At 42.1% G+C, this 16,576-nt stretch overlaps 1 protein-coding gene across 5 annotated transcripts in view; it reads left to right on the top strand.

Annotated features, from left to right (window-relative positions):
* The window catches only part of PIK3CA (phosphatidylinositol-4,5-bisphosphate 3-kinase catalytic subunit alpha), a 76,754-nt gene that overhangs the window by 33,705 nt on the left and 26,473 nt on the right, over positions 1–16,576 (top strand). For all 5 annotated transcript variants that reach the window (XR_006274077.1, XM_038415576.2, XM_038415583.2 and 2 more), the window contains exons 3-7: positions 3,079–3,288; positions 4,143–4,393; positions 5,439–5,684; positions 7,960–8,045; positions 15,704–15,809. Coding sequence is in view for 4 of the 5 variants with exons in the window: in XM_038415576.2 (XP_038271504.1) it covers positions 3,079–3,288; positions 4,143–4,393; positions 5,439–5,684; positions 7,960–8,045; positions 15,704–15,809 (899 nt within the window). In the remaining variant the exon portion in view is untranslated. The remainder of the gene's footprint in view (positions 1–3,078; positions 3,289–4,142; positions 4,394–5,438; positions 5,685–7,959; positions 8,046–15,703; positions 15,810–16,576) is intronic.

Below are 16,576 nucleotides of genomic sequence, written 5' to 3'. Positions count from 1 at the left end.
GGCACTATTTCTGTGAGCAGAGTTATGTACCTGCTTATGTGTTTACAAGATCAGAGCCTTCATTTTTGATATTTTTTTTTCTTTTGCCTATATATAGCTATTTTGGAAAATTCAAATAGGCTAGTTCATTATAAATTTAATGTAATGTGTTAATACAGAGTGCTAATTGGTTTTACAAAGCCTCAACCTGATTTAAATGAATAGTTTAAAAAAAAAGTCTTGATTTTTATTTTTTTTATTTTTTTAAAATGCATGCTTAGAAAAGACTTCACAGAGAGAATGAGATGGGGGAGGAACAGGGGAAGAAGTGGGAAAGGTAGAATGAACATCAGAAACAATCCCTAATAAAGGAAAGAGAGAGATCAATGGTAGTTGAAGGAAAGAGAGAAAAAGAAAAACAGTGCAAATACCACAGAAAATGATTAATTATTAAAAAGGACAGAGAGAAGAGGAAAAGTAAAGAGAAGCCAGCGGGTGTAAGAAGTTAGTAACACACTTTTTACAAATGTGTTAAATAACAAGTAGACAATATGTTGCAGTTAGAGTACTCGATAAACACACAATCTTTACACTGCAGGAGCTGCATCTTTAGGAGGGTGCTTTCCCCTCCTCCCGTCCACTTGGCATTTAGATGTCTGGTAAACTTTTTCAAACCAGAGTGGGAATGTTTAGTTTAATAATGCAAAGTATGGTAGTATGCTTTTGTAATTTATCCTGCACTGAACACCAATGTGTTTTACAGGTATAACCACATCACAGTACAAAACCAGTTGGCTCACCCCTTCTTTTCTTTTATAATGTTGAGTGAGTTTTCTCACTGCTTGGTGTATTTGATTGACTGAGAACTGTTTGGAATAATCACTAGAGCAAACCAGTTTTATATAAATGCTTTCTTCTTATCCTGTTCCAGTCTGTCAGTCAGAAAAATCAGATAACTATATTTTGTAAAATAAAATCTTGTAGATAAAACATGGTGATAAAAATCTTCACTTTTTTCATTGAGTTTGCAACTTTACTGCTCACTTGAATGTGGTACTACAGTAAATATTCATGCTAAAAATAAGTTGTATGAGCCAATCTTAAAGTCTCTAACAGATGCATGTTAAATTTATTGTTGTAGGGACGTTTCAAGTGAGAACTTATTTTTTTTTCCCCCCAGGGTGCCCCAAAACGTTACTTAGGATAAACCAGGCGGTTATTATAGACCACTGGTTCTCAAACTTTTGTATTGGTGACCCCTTTCACACAGCAAGCCTCTGAGTGCAACCCCCCCTTATAAATTAAAAACAAATTTTTAAAAATATTTAACACAATTATAAATGCTGGAGGTGAAGTGGGGTTTGGGGGTAGAGACTGACAGCTTACGACCCCCACATCATAACCCTGTGACCCTCTAAGGGGTCATGACCCCCAGTTTGAGAACCCCTGGTATAGACTCTTTTCCAAGTTCAGGAAAGTTTTTTAAAATACAAAGTGGTCCTGAATAGGTTCTCTTAATCACTTATCAGTACAATCTGAGCAGAGGTGTCATTTGCTATGTGGTGGGGGGCAGTTGGTTTGGCCCTCCGCCCAGACTTGCCATAGCTCCTCACCAACTAGCACTTTGGTGTCTCCCCTGGGCCTGCAGGGGCATTGGGTCAGGCTGGGGCTTCTACTGACCGCATTGTCAGCACTGCTTCTCGGGTGGCAGCCTGTGCCAAAGCTGAGTCTGGAACAAATCAGGCTCAATACCTGCCCTCAGCCAGCTGTCAGTGAGGACACCCTCCCCAGCCCCCTGGATGGGACTGGCCGAATAACCCATCACAAGCAATTGTGGCCTCAGCAGGAGGCGGAAATGGGGATGCTGATACAACTTTGCATGCCACCTCAATCCCCATAGAATTTTTCTGAAGTGATGCCCAGAATCTGAGGGTTCCATCCTGTAAACATTTACTTCTGTGGGTAGTCCAGCTGAGATAAATGGGACTACATGCTTGAGGAAAAAATGTGCAGGATTGGTCCCTTGCTGAATCTTCAAGAGTTAAGTGCCTAATGTGACAGTCAAAGCTTAAATCTTGTAGCTATTCTAGAATATTGAAAAGTTGGCATGCAGTAAAGTAGATCTGGAAGTTTATAGAGGAAAGCTGAGGAGGGCTCTGAGCACTCTGTGTGAAACCCAGTCAAGGTCTGGGGAGAGTCATGTAACAGCAACTCCTCTGGCTAAATTAAGGAGCTTCATTGACTGACTTCAGAGGAAGTCTCATTTAGTCCTATTCCTGTTGGAGGATGTTGGCTGTGATAAGGGCAGGGGGAGGCATCCAATAGTAACCCAGAAGCTCCCCAGGTTACTTCAGTGAGCGTATATCCCTTTCTAACCTTTTCATGTGCTCCTGGGTTTAGTACTGCCAGATTTACCAGGTACACTGTTGCATTATAAGGTTGCAAAAAGAAAAAGAGTACTTGTGGCACCTTAGAGACTAACAAATTTATTAGAGCACAAGCTTTCGTGAGCTACAGCTCACTTCATCGGATGCATCCAAATGCATCCGATGAAGTGAGCTGTAGCTCACGAAAGCTTATGCTCTAATAAATTTGTTAGTCTCTAAGGTGCCACAAGTACTCCTTTTCTTTTTGCAAATACAGACTAACACGGCTGCTACTCTGAAACCTGTCATTATAAGGTTGGTTTCAGAGTAGCAGCCGTGTTAGTCTGTATTCGCAAAAGGAAAAGGAGTACTTGTGGCACCTTAGAGATTAACAAATTTATTTGAATATAAGCTTTTGTGAGCTACAGCTCACTTCAGCGATGAAGTGAGCTGTAGCTCACAAAAGCTTATGCTCAAATAAATTTGTTAGTCTCTAAGGTGCCACAAGTACTCCTTTTCATTATAAGGTTGATTTCATTATACAGCATAACTGCAGGAGTGGAGGACTAGTAGCTAATATAAAGTGTGAACAAGCATTTTGAATTGCTTTTATAAGCTGCTTAAATACAAGATGTTTGTTCTGTCGGCAATAGAAAAATAGTATTTCTATGAAAAATTTACTGCAATATATTTATTAGTCACTGACAATTTAAGTATTTTTTCAATATCTTAGGTTTTGCTATTGGCATGCCTGTCTGTGAATTTGATATGGTTAAGGATCCAGAAGTACAGGACTTCAGAAGAAATATTCTTAATGTTTGTAAAGAAGCAGTGGATCTTCGAGATGTGAATGCACCCCATAGTAGAGCATTATATGTCTGTCCACCAAATGTTGAATCTTCACCTGAACTGCCCAAGCACATATACAGTAAACTAGATAAAGGTAAAACAAATGTTTGCTCTAACGGCTTAATGGTACTTATTTCTTTTAACAAAAATTTCAGTTAGTACAATTCGTGATGGCAGACAAGTGAATCATTATTTATGTAGTATATTTAATACACTGTAGCAACATCTTACAGTTTGGTTACACGCTTTGTCTTCAGTCAGGATAACCTGCTTAGGAGGAGTTGAACTCAAAAGAAATGTCTCATAGTTCAATTTTCTATATTCTAGGAAAACTCTTTTACAGCTTGAGTTATCCAGTTATTGCAAAAAGAAAAGGAGTACTTGTGGCACCTTAGAGACTAACAAATTTATTAGAGCATAAGCTTTCGTGAGCTACAGCTCACTTCATCGGATGCATTCATGAATCAGTTATTGCACTGATTGATGCAACTGTTTCAGTGATTATGTGACAGAGTGGACTGATTTGTCAGCTGCTATTAGCATTTTTGTCTGAGTTCAGAAGTGTCTCTAATATTTAGAACATGTAGAATTAAATGATCCTGGAAACATAAAACTATCTTTTAGGCCTTAGTTACAGAATAGTCATATTGTCGGTGGAAAAAGATTGGCTGAATAAGTACTAGTTGTTTAGAAATAGTTTTGTAGTTAAATGACAGTTTGAATGTACATGTACTTGGACAGTAAGACCAGAATGACTTTTTCGGAAGTCAGTGTAAGTAGAGTCCACTGAGCACCTTTTGTAGAAGGTTCTCTGCACTTTGGGCTGTGAATTGCACCTGCATGTTCTTTCAGTAGGGATTATGACAAGCAATTCCAAGTCTGACAAGTTTCTTTAGAAGACTGTGTATGGACAATAATAGAATCTGATGTTGTTTCACATTATTCCAGGGCAAATAATAGTGGTGATATGGGTAATAGTGTCCCCGAACAATGACAAACAGAAATATACCTTAAAAATCAACCATGATTGTGTTCCTGAGCAAGTTATTGCTGAAGCAATCAGGAAAAAAACACGAAGTATGTTGCTGTCATCTGAACAACTAAAACTCTGCGTTTTAGAGTACCAGGGCAAGTATATTTTAAAAGTGTGCGGCTGTGATGAATACTTGCTAGAAAAATATCCTCTGAGCCAGTATAAGGTGAGTTACTTGTTGTAAATTAATGGATTTATTTAAAAATACACTAGAAGAATTAAAATTGGGAGTGCAGTAAGAGAATGACATATTAAGATTGTGATTGACTCGTTTCATTTCTTAAACTAATTCAGAAGGCAGAAAATGAAAATTTATAACATTAGGCAACTAGCTTAAATTTTTGTGCAGTTGAATTTACTGTGTACAGATAATTGCAGTATAAATAAAAATGCAACAGAAGTGCTCAGCTTTGGCCTACCCAGACTCCACTGAAGTCAGTGGGAATTTATTCTAATGAAGTAAAGGGCAGTGCTGACCACTTTTGGAAATATCACCCTAAGTTTCTGAGAGAGAGGGTGCTAAATTACAAAATAGACATGACTACTGTAAATGACATTTTTATTTAGAAATAGATATTCTAACTCCTATTTGCTTTGTGGTTATTGAAATAGTAATAAGGAGTATCACTCCACTGCAGAAATTATAGCTAAGTTGTTTTTAATTTTTCTTTGAGTTTTTTTTTTCTTTTTTTTTTCTCTCTCCCCCGTCCCAGCCTTGTGGTTTTTTGTCTTAAGTAATATCCATCACTTTGACAGGGAACCACTGGATGGAAGAGTGGGTGAACAGCTCCGTCTGGAGCAGACATCAGTGTTACTCAATAGACCTGGTGACAGAGACTGAGTTGTGTTGCTTTCTCTTTAGAGACTGTACCACTATTGTAACAAGACTCCTCCAGCCCTTTACTGCTAGCTGGAAATATGGAATTCAGATAGAATGTGTACTGCTGCAGACAATGATTATTTTTTTCTTAAAATTTGTATATCCTGCTGCCTGCTTGGTCATGTGCAACAAGCTAGTTAAAAACATTGGTGTAACTGAAAACAATGTAAAGGATGCTGTAAAGATAGCTGCTACATTAGAGCATTAAATGTAATTTTCTTAGCCTTTTGGATTTTATGTATGCTTTCCTTTAATATTTTTAAGCATTGATTACAAAGAAAATACAGCAAAATATTTTTTTTTCTTCTTCTTCTTCTTCCAACTATTGCAGTACATAAGAAGTTGTATAATGCTTGGCCGAATGCCCAACCTGATGCTGATGGCTAAGGAAAGCCTTTATACCCAGCTGCCACTGGATACCTTTACAATGCCATCTTATTCCAGACGGATCTCTACAGCTACACCATACATGAATGGCGAAGCTTCAGCCAAATCTCTCTGGGCCATAAACAGTGCTCTCAGGATAAGAATTCTTTGTGCCACCTATGTAAATGTAAACATTCGAGACATTGACAAAGTGAGTGAAATTCTGAATGCATGGATGTTAAAATATTGCTTAGAATCAGAATGAAAACACTGAGCCACACTCAGTTCAATAGGCCTCTCTAACAAAATTAGGGAATCAGCTGGTCAACAGTATATGTTGACACCAGCTGCTAGTGTTAATTAGGGGCCTAATTCACACTTAAGTCAATGGAAGGACTCCCACTGACCAGTGAGTATTGGACAGGACCTTGGAGCATATGGAGCACACACAAAACTAGCAAAGTTTATATTTTCAAAGCAAATTTTCTAACTAAAATTACATGATAGACTGGGGGTGAGCAAACTATGGCCCGCGGGCCGGTTCCGGCCCACCAGCCGTTTTAAGCTGGCCCTCGAGCTCCCGCTGTGGAGCGGGTCCTGGAACTTGCCCTGCTCCGGCACCCCATCTGGGGCACAGGGTTGGGGGCTGCTCCACGTGGCTTCCGGAAGCAGCAGCGTGGCCCTGCTCCGGTGCTCCAGCTCGGGAGCAGGGTCGGGGCCACTCTACGCAGCTCCCAGAAGCAGAGGCACGGCCCCCCTCCAACTCCTACACGCTCCACTGGCCCCCTCCAGCTCTCCAATGGGAGTTGCAGGGGCAGTGCCTGTGCACGGGGCAGCGTGCAGAGCCGCCTGGCTACGCCCCAGCATAGGAGCTGGAGGAGGGACATGCCACTGCTTCCAGGAGCCGCTTGAGATAAGTCCCGCCTAGAGTCTGCACCCCTGAGCCCTCTCCATGCCCCAACCCCCTACCTCAGCCCTAATCCCCCTCCCAACCTCCAAACCCCTCATTCCTAGCCCAGAGCACACTCCTGAACCCCAAACTCCTCATCCCCAGCTCCACTCCAGAGCCCTCACCCCCAGCCAGAGCTCTCACCCCCCTGCACCCCTCAGTCCCAGCGCAGAGCACCCTTTTACACCCCGAACTCTGCACCCCCAGCCGAAGCCCTAACACCCCTCTGCTACTCACCCCATGCTCCAGCCCGGAGCCACTTCCCACACCCTGCACTCCTCATTTCTGGCCCCACCCCGCAGCCCTCACCCCCAACAGAGCCCTCACCCCAACCCCAATTTTGTGAGCATTCATGGCCCACCATACAATGTCTATTCACAGATGTGGTCCTCGGGCCAAAAAGTTTGCCCATCCCTGTGATAGACCATCATCATTTTTTCCTTGTTTGGTTAAGCTGCAGTGTATTTGAAAAGGCCATATAAACTCTTCTTTAAAAAAACAAAACAAAAAATTGAAAGCATCTTCCAGAAGTTGAAAATGATGTGTGCATACACTGCTCCCAATGCCATCTTTTTTTCTTTTGACAAACATAGAAGTCAGTATATAAATTCAGGCCCATGCTTTCGAACTTGGCTGCCTAAAATACCTAAATCTTTCTTTATGTATCCAAATACATTACCTGATTTTTCAGAGTTTTTTAGCACCTTCAGCTGACATTGATTTCAGTGGGTACTAGGGATTACATGACATATTAGAAAATTAGGCCACTTGTTTTAGACACCCAAATCTGAGAATTTTGGTCTTATTCTTTTAACAAGAAGCATCATAAAACTTTTAATTTTTTCCCTTTTACATATTACTGTAACTTGCAATCTGTGAAACCCAAAGCACTGAGGTTCTGAGTTGAATGCTTAGCAATTTGTAGTATCGGGTCTTAATTTGGTGATTCATCTAAAATAAACTGGGGGAGAAACAGGAAAAATGAAAGTAAGGATTTTTATTGTGTATCTTAAAACAACAAATACTAAGCTTAAAGAGCCCATTACTATAAGAACTGGGACAAGTTTTTGTTTGAACAGTGCTGTGGACAAGTTTGCTACCCTTACTTGAAAGAAAGAGAAAAAACAAGGGGGATAATTGCATTCAGCCTAAACTGTTACCATCCTACCTCTTTTTGTGTGCTTGGAAGTCGCTCAGTTTGTCCTTCCATCTCCGTGGCTTGCCCTGGTAATCAAGGATAAATTCCAGTTGTGTTGTTACTTAGTTGTTATTTGAAATGCAGTCATAATTAACTTTGAAATGGTGATGCAGAGATAGTGAACTAAAATTTTGTACTAGAAGCACAGTAAGAATACTTTACAGTATGTGAACTCATTTATGCCAGGTTTATCTCAAATTGATAGAAATTAGTGTGTGACATATGGTTCTAATCAGCATCTAATAGTGATGGTTTTTACAGTAATACTTTTGTTCAGACTAGGGTCTAGTACTCAAATGGGCTATAACAGGTGCTAATGCTTAAACACGTTATTTTCAGATATATGTCCGAACTGGTATCTACCATGGAGGAGAACCATTATGTGACAATGTGAATACTCAAAGGGTACCTTGTTCCAATCCCAGGTAAATGATGCTACTGTAACAATTCAGGGAAATCTGATTTCCAGAGCTTTCTAAAGCAGCATTAGATTCTGTCAGTACCAATTTTTACCATCAAGCAGTTTCCCTGGCTGGAAAGCAGATAAGATAGTAGGCACCACTGAGAGAAGATCAGAGAGCAATTTGCTAGAGTGGAAGTTAATTAATTTGACAACCTAAATAGATTAGATCTACCTTGATTTGTGTCTAAAATTGAAATGTGGAAATTCAAATGATTGTGATGTAAATACAAAATGTGTGTGATACAAATGTATGCCAGTGAATTTAAAACAAAGGTCTTAATCTCCAAAAAGTACTCTGCGGTTTCTTCAATGCTTGCTTTCTGGCTTTAACGATAGTTGTGGGGTCTCAGTATCTGCCTGGATCAGACCCAGAGTGTATTCAAAATAATTCCAAATTCACATTTTCTATCTGATTGACCTTGCCTGTCTTTAGAAAAGTTTATTAGTTGGGATTTAAATTTTGCTTGCAAACACTACTGCTCTCCAAGGGAATGAATAGATATTATATAATTAACAGGTCTAACAGAATATATGGTTATTGAAAAATAATTTCTCTCTTCCAGTAGCTGTGGTTCAGTTTATCTGCAATGTTAATATAGTGTAGGGATGTTTGGGGAGGAAGTCTCTTTAGGGAAAGAATGATGAAAGGTGTTAGTCCAGAACATTATCATATTCATTATAAAAGTTTCTCCGTTCTTTGACTTTGGCCACTGGCTCTTCTCCAAAGCTCTTGAGGCTGCAAGATAGCCATTTTCCCCCCTGTATTGTAATTTCAGGAGAAGAAACTTTCAGGAAAAGTTGCCACTCCATATCCCTAGTTATCTTGTAGCAGGTACTAGCAGCCAACAACAGGGATTGTGGCTATGTTGGGGTTATGAGGTCTGTAGCGACTGCAGCATGAATTCACTTAAAGGGAATCTTTTCAACCTTGCTGTACTTTAGCTCCCTACTATGTAAGAGGCTGTGTGCACTTTTGTTTTTCTATCCCTGAGAAGATCATGTGGATGGAAATGAAGGTGGCGCATACTGGCATCCACCGCCTCTGAAGTTTGCGCTCACTATAAGCTTCATGACAGGCCACCCTTTTCTCTTGGTGGAGGATTATATTACTTGATATAGCTCATTTGCATTCCAGAATCTGCATCCATATCCCTTTTGCATTAGCCTCTTGCAGGGGAGCTTCATCCACCCAAGACAAGAAACCAAACGTAGTAGCAAACTGGTTCATGAGAACCAGACAGTGAATTGACTATAAACAGACTGGCCTAGTTTCACTATCCATGCTGAATAAACAATACAAATGGTAACAAATAATCTAATGTGTCCTACATATTGTTAATAGGAAAATGAATTATCTTGTTAGCCTTGGTTCAACTCTCCCTTTCACCAAAAGAACTGTTGATGTGGAAATTCACCAAGTGCTGGTCTGTCTGATCTCTCTGTTGCTGAGTTCCCCCTCTCAGACCATCACTTGGTCTTTTTCAGTAGCGCTTATTGGCATGCTCCCGCTCGCACATGCGTGCCTGTCACTTGACCTTTCCATATTTTGAATGGAAAGAATCTATTAGAATTCTTTTGAGGGGGTCAACAAGCATGTGGGCAAGCGTGATCCAGTGCATATAGTGTACTTGGACTTTCAGAGCCTTTGACAAGATCCCTCACCAAAGGCTCGTAAGCAAAGTAAACAGTCATGGGATAAGAGGGAAAGTTCTCTCATGGATCAGTAACTGGTAAAAAGATAGGAAACAAAGGGTCAGTTTTCACAATGCAGAGAGGTAAATGGTGGTGTCCCTCAAGAGTTTATCCGGGGACCAGTGCTGTTCAACATATTCATAAATGATCTGGAAAAAGGGGTAAACAGTGAAGTAGAAAAGTTTGCAGACGATACAAAATTACTCAAGATAGTTATGTCCAAAGCAGACTTTGAAGAATTACCCAGTTTTGTGAAATCCTTTTGTAACTGGGCAGCAAAATGGCAGTTGATATTCAGTATTGATAAATGCAGAGTAATACATGCTGGAAAACATAATCCTAACTCTACATACAAACTGATGGGGGTCTAAATTAGCTATTATCACTCAAGAAAGAGATCTTGGAGTCGTGGATAGTTCTCTGCAAACATCTGCTTAATGTGCAGCTGCAGTCAAAAAAGCGAACAATATTAGGAACCATTAGGAAAGGGTTAGATAATAAGACAGAAAATATCATAATGCCACTTTATAAAGTCATGGTGCGCCCACACTTTAAATACTGCATGCAGTTTTGGTTGCCCCATCTCAAAAAAGATGCATTAGAAATGGAGAATGTACAGAGAAGGGCAACAAAAATGATTAGGGGTTTGAAACAGCTTCCATATGAGGAGAGAAAAAGACTGGGACTGTTCAGCTTGGATTCACGGCTTGTGACTTGTCCATGACTTTTACTAAAATACCAGTGAATAAAACTTGCGGGGGGGGGGTGGAGGGAGGGTTGCTGCCTGGGGGCCCTGTGGGTGCTGGGCAAGGGAAGCCTGGCTGCTTGGGGGAGGGGGGGCCTGAGACCCCTGCTGGTGCTGGGCAGGTGTAGGTGGTGGTGCACAGCTCGGGACCCCCGCTAGTGTTGGGGGTGCGGGAGGGAAGTTGGCAGGGTCGCAGGCTCCCTACCTAGCTGCACGCCTTTCCCCCACTCCCCAGCAGCAGCAGAAAAGTTTGGGTGTGGGAGGGGGCAGGGGGTTGAGGCACGGGATGGGATGAGGTGGGCTCTGGGCAGCATTTACCTGGGGGGCTCCCTGGAAGTGGGCAACGTCCCCCTTGCTCAGCTGCTAGATGGAGGCATGGCCAAGCAGGTCTGCAGGCCTTGACCTGCAGGCACTGCTCCCGCAGCTCCCATTGGCCACAGTTCCAGGCCAATGGGAGCTGCGAAGCCAGTGCTCTGGGTGGAGGCAGCATGCAAAGCGCCTAGCCAGGCCTCTGCCTAGCAGCTGAGCAAGGGGGATGTCACCGCTTCCGAGGGGCACCCAGGTAAACACCCCTGCCCCCTCCCAGACCCAAACTCTGCTGCTCGCGGGGGCCCGAGACCGTCTCAGCAGCGGCCAGTGCGCCTGGTGCAAGGGCTGCTTGAGCTGTCCCTGAGCCAGGCACACCGGCTGCTGTAGAAGTCACGGAGGTCATAGAACGTCACGGAATCCGTGACCTCCATGACAAACCCGCATCCTTACATATTAGTTGCATAGTGTTCTGACGTGCTTAAATTTTTTTGCTCGACTTAAGCCTACTAAAGTGCTTAAAAGTGCGTGGCTCTATATTGTAATGTAACGATAAATATGGTATTGTTTGTCTCCCAATGATCCCAATACTGAGTTTACAAGTAGAAACACGCATTTTCTACTAACTAGCTCTTGCAACTCAAACTGGGCTCTGAGAGTCAAGCCAACTTCTTTGCTTCATATGCATCTTCATGAATAATTAAAGATTTGCAGGCCAGATTAAACCCTCAATAACAGCTATGCAAATCCATGTTGTCAGACTAGGCCAACATTGACAATTACAGTCAGGGAGTCTGCGCAAATGTTGATTGAATTTGGTAAACAATTCTGTTGATGGTGCCCAAAAAGGAATAAAAATCCAGCTCATTTTCTCTGAATGACATTGGTTCTGCAGGGCTAACTAGAGTAAAAAGCAGTAAGGACTTTGGTGACTAAAAGCAGTAGATGTGGATGAATACATGTAGGTAGCTGATCTGCTCAGTCAGAAAGTGCTATTTTGATGATGATGCTTTCCTAGAGTAGAAATATATATTTAATATCCTTGGAGGAGAAACACTCTGATTTTTCCATTTCATTTTGAATCTATTTACTAACTAAAATGTACTGATTTCAGAGTAGCAGCCGTGTTAGTCTGTATTCGCAAAAAGAAAAGGAGTACCGGTGGCACCTTAGAGACTAACAAATTTATTAGAGCATAAGCTTTCGTGAGCTACAGCTCACTTCATCGGATGCATTTGGTGGAAAAAACAGAGGAGAGATTTATATACACACACACAGAGAACATGAAACAATGGGTTTATCATACACACTGTAAGGAGAGTGATCACTTAAGATGAGCCATCACCAGCAGCAGGGGGGGGAAAGGAGGAAAACCTTTCATGGTGACAAGCAAGGTAGGCTAATTCCAGCAGTTAACAAGAATATCAGAGGAACAGTGGGGGGTGGGGTGGGAGGGAGAAATACCAGGGGGAAATAGTTTTACTTTGTGTAATGACTCATCCATTCCCAGTCTCTATTCAAGCCTAAGTTAATTGTCTCCAGTTTGCAAATTAATTCCAATTCAGCAGTCTCTCGTTGGAGTCTGTTTTTGAAGCTTTTTTGTTGAAGTATAGCCACTCTAAGATCTGTGATCGAGTGACCAGAGAGATTGAAGTGTTCTCCAACTGGTTTTTGAATGTTATAATTCTTGACGTCTGATTTATGTCCATTCATTCTTATTATTATTAAAGCTTATGCTCTAATAAATTTGTTAGTCTCTAAGGTGCCACCGGTACTCCTTTTCTTTTTGCGAATACAGACTAACACGGCTGCTACTCTGAAACCTGTGATTATGCAAGGCACTGAATTTAGCCGTATAGAGTGGAAATCTGTCAACTTCATGAAAAAACTCGCACAGATACAGACAGACATCATCTTCCTCTCCAAATGCAAACAGATGGACATCATACCGAAAGGACTGAAGGTAAAAAATCCATTACAATCTACATACCACACAGACTATGCTGACAGCTTGTGCCACACACTCTCAAAGAAACTGCGGAATCACCTGATCAACATCCTCTACAGCAAACAGGGAAAGATTAAGAATGAGCTCTCAAAACTGGATACTCTCATAAAGAACCAACCTTCCACACAAACTTCCTCGTGGCTGGACTTTACAAAAACTAGACAAGCCATTTACAAAACACACTTTGCTTCTCTACAAAAGAAAAAGGACACTAAGCTATCTAAACTACTATATGCCACAAGGGGCCACAACAATGGTTCCCGTAACCCACCCAGCAATATTGTTAATCTATCCAACTATACTCTTAGCCCAGCAGAAGAATCTGTCCTATCTCGGGGCCTCTCCTTTTGCCCCTCCACCCCCACGAACATGATACAGTTCTGTGGTGACCTAGAATCCTATTTTCGACGTCTCAGACTCAAGGAATATTTCCAACACACCTCTGACCAACATATTAACCCACAGAGACCTTCCTGCCAACACTACAAAAAGAAGGATTCTGGGTGGACTCCTCCTGAAGGTCGAAACAGCAGCCTGGATTTCTACATAGACTGCTTCCGCCGACGTGCACGAGCTGAAATTGTGGAAAAGCAGCATCGCTTACCCCATAACCTCAGCCATGCAGAACACAGTGCCATCCACAGCCTCAGAAACAACTCTGACATCATAATCAAAAAGGCTGACAAAGGAGGTGCTGTCGTCATCATGAATAGGTCGGAGTATGAACAAGAGGCTACTAGGCAGCTCTCCAACACCACTTTCTACAAGCCATTACCCTCTGATCCCACTGAGAGTTACCAAAAGAAACTACAGCATTTGCTCAAGAAACTCCCTGAAAAAGCACAAGAACAAATCCGCACAGACACACCCCTGGAGCCCCGACCTGGGGTATTCTATCTGCTACCCAAGATCCATAAACCTGGAAATCCTGGACGCCCCATCATCTCAGGCATTGGCACCCTGACAGCAGGATTGTCTGGCTATGTAGACTCCCTCCTCAGGCCCTTCGTTACCAGCACTCCCAGCTATCTTCGAGACACCACCGATTTCCTGAGGAAACTACAGTCCATTGGTGATCTTCCTAAAAACACCATCCTAGCCACTATGGATGTAGAAGCCCTCTACACCAACATTCCACACGAAGATGGACTACGAGCCGTCAGGAACAGTATCCCCGATATTGTCACGGCTAACCTGGTGGCTGAACTTTGTGACTTTGTCCTGACCCATAACTATTTCACATTTGGTGACAATGTATACCTTCAAATCAGCGGCACTGCGATGGGTACCCGCATGGCCCCACAGTATGCCAACATTTTTATGGCTGACTTAGAACAACGCTTCCTCAGCTCTCGTCCCCTAATGCCCCTACTCTACTTGCGCTACATTGATGACATCTTCATCATCTGGACCCATGGAAAAGAAGCTCTTGAGGAATTCCACCATGATTTCAACAATTTCCATCCCACCATCAACCTCAGCCTGGACCAGTCCACACAAGAGATCCACTTCCTGGACACTACGGTGCTAATAAGCGATGGTCACATAACCACCACCCTATATCGGAAACCTACTGACCGCTATTCCTACCTACATGCCTCTAGCTTTCATCCAGATCATACCACTCGATCCATTGTCTACAGCCAAGCGCTACGATATAACCGCATTTGCTCCAACGCCTCAGACAGAGACAAACACCTACAAGATCTCTATCATGCATTCCTACAACTACAATACCCACCTGCTGAAGTGAAGAAACAGATTGACAGAGCCAGAAGAGTACCCAGAAGTCACCTACTACAGGACAGGCCCAACAAAGAAAACAACAGAACGCCACTAGCCATCACCTTCAGCCCCCAACTAAAACCTCTCCAACGCATCATCAAGGATCTACAACCTATCCTGAAGGACGAGCCATCACTCTCACAGATCTTGGGAGACAGACCAGTCCTTGCTTACAGACAGCCCCCCAATCTGAAGCAAATACTCACCAGCAACCACACACCACACAACAGAACCACTAACCCAGGAACCTATCCTTGCAACAAAGCCCGTTGCCAACTCTGTCCACATATCTATTCAGGGGATACCATCATAGGGCCTAATCACATCAGCCACACTATCAGAGGCTCATTCACCTGCGCATCTACCAATGTGATATATGCCATCATGTGCCAGCAATGCCCCTCTGCCATGTACATTGGCCAAACTGGACAGTCTCTACGTAAAAGAATGAATGGACATAAATCAGACGTCAAGAATTATAACATTCAAAAACCAGTTGGAGAACACTTCAATCTCTCTGGTCACTCGATTACAGACCTAAGAGTGGCTATACTTCAACAAAAAAGCTTCAAAAACAGACTCCAACGAGAGACTGCTGAATTGGAATTAATTTGCAAACTGGATACAATTAACTTAGGCTTGAATAGAGACTGGGAATGGATGAGTCATTACACAAAGTAAAACTATTTCCCCCTGGTATTTCTCCCTCCCACCCCACCCCCCACTGTTCCTCTGATATTCTTGTTAACTGCTGGAATTAGCCTACCTTGCTTGTCACCATGAAAGGTTTTCCTCCTTTCCCCCCCCCTGCTGCTGGTGATGGCTTATCTTAAGTGATCACTCTCCTTACAGTGTGTATGATAAACCCATTGTTTCATGTTCTCTGTGTGTGTGTGTATATAAATCTCTCCTCTGTTTTTTCCACCAAATGCATCCGATGAAGTGAGCTGTAGCTCACGAAAGCTTATGCTCTAATAAATTTGTTAGTCTCTAAGGTGCCACCGGTACTCCTTTTCTTTTTTTAAAATGTACTGAGTTTTATCTGCTTTAACCTGGTTTTTATTTTACTTTTAAAATCCCACAGATGGAATGAATGGCTGTCATATGACATGTACATTCCTGATCTCCCACGTGCTGCTCGGCTTTGCCTTTCCATCTGCTCTGTTAAGGGTAGAAAGGGTGCTAAGGAGGTAAAATATTTAAAAATTTTAATAGTTCTAATGTGTTGTAAGAGACAACTCTAGGCAGCCAAGTTTGGGAAGAACAGTTGGCCAACGCTTGAATAGAAGTTGGTCTTACCAAAATCTTCTATTTTCTTGAATTTTTATTTGATTAAAATATCACCTAAGATGTATAGAAACTTCTCTTAACTTTATTGATTTACTACAAATTAATTTTTTTGTTACCTGATATATTTGTTGTATATTATCTATGCAGCACTAATTGTGGTCTGTATAGTTGAACAGAAAGGGACAGGCCAAAATTTTCAAATGTGGGTGCCTAAAGTTAGGTTCCTGAAGCCATTCTTAGGCACCAAAAAACCACTCTGTGTGTGTGTGTGAGTGCGAAGATGCTGAGCACTTGCATCTCCTTTTGATTTAAATGGGAGTTGGGATTGCTAAGCAATTCGAAAAAATCAGCAAGCTTTACTGATGTGCCTAAAATGTGGGTTTTGGATCCTAACTTTAAGACACAGGTTTCTAACCATCAGAGGAGCAAAGTTCTGGAACAGCCTTTCAAGGGGAGCAGTGGGGGCAAAAGACATATCTGGCTTCAAGACTAAGATGATAAGTTTATGGAGGGGAAGGTATGATGGGATAGCCTAATTTTGGCAATTAATTGATCTTTGACTATTAGCGGTAAATATGCCCAATGGCCTATGATGGGATGTTATATGGGGTGGGGTCTGAGTTACTACAGAGAGTTCTTTCCTGGTTGTCTGGCTGGTGAGTCTTGC

This window comes from Dermochelys coriacea, chromosome 9, assembly GCF_009764565.3.
Source record: "Dermochelys coriacea isolate rDerCor1 chromosome 9, rDerCor1.pri.v4, whole genome shotgun sequence".
Lineage (NCBI taxonomy): Eukaryota > Metazoa > Chordata > Testudines > Dermochelyidae > Dermochelys > Dermochelys coriacea.
This window is presented reverse-complemented; position numbering and strand designations above follow the sequence as displayed.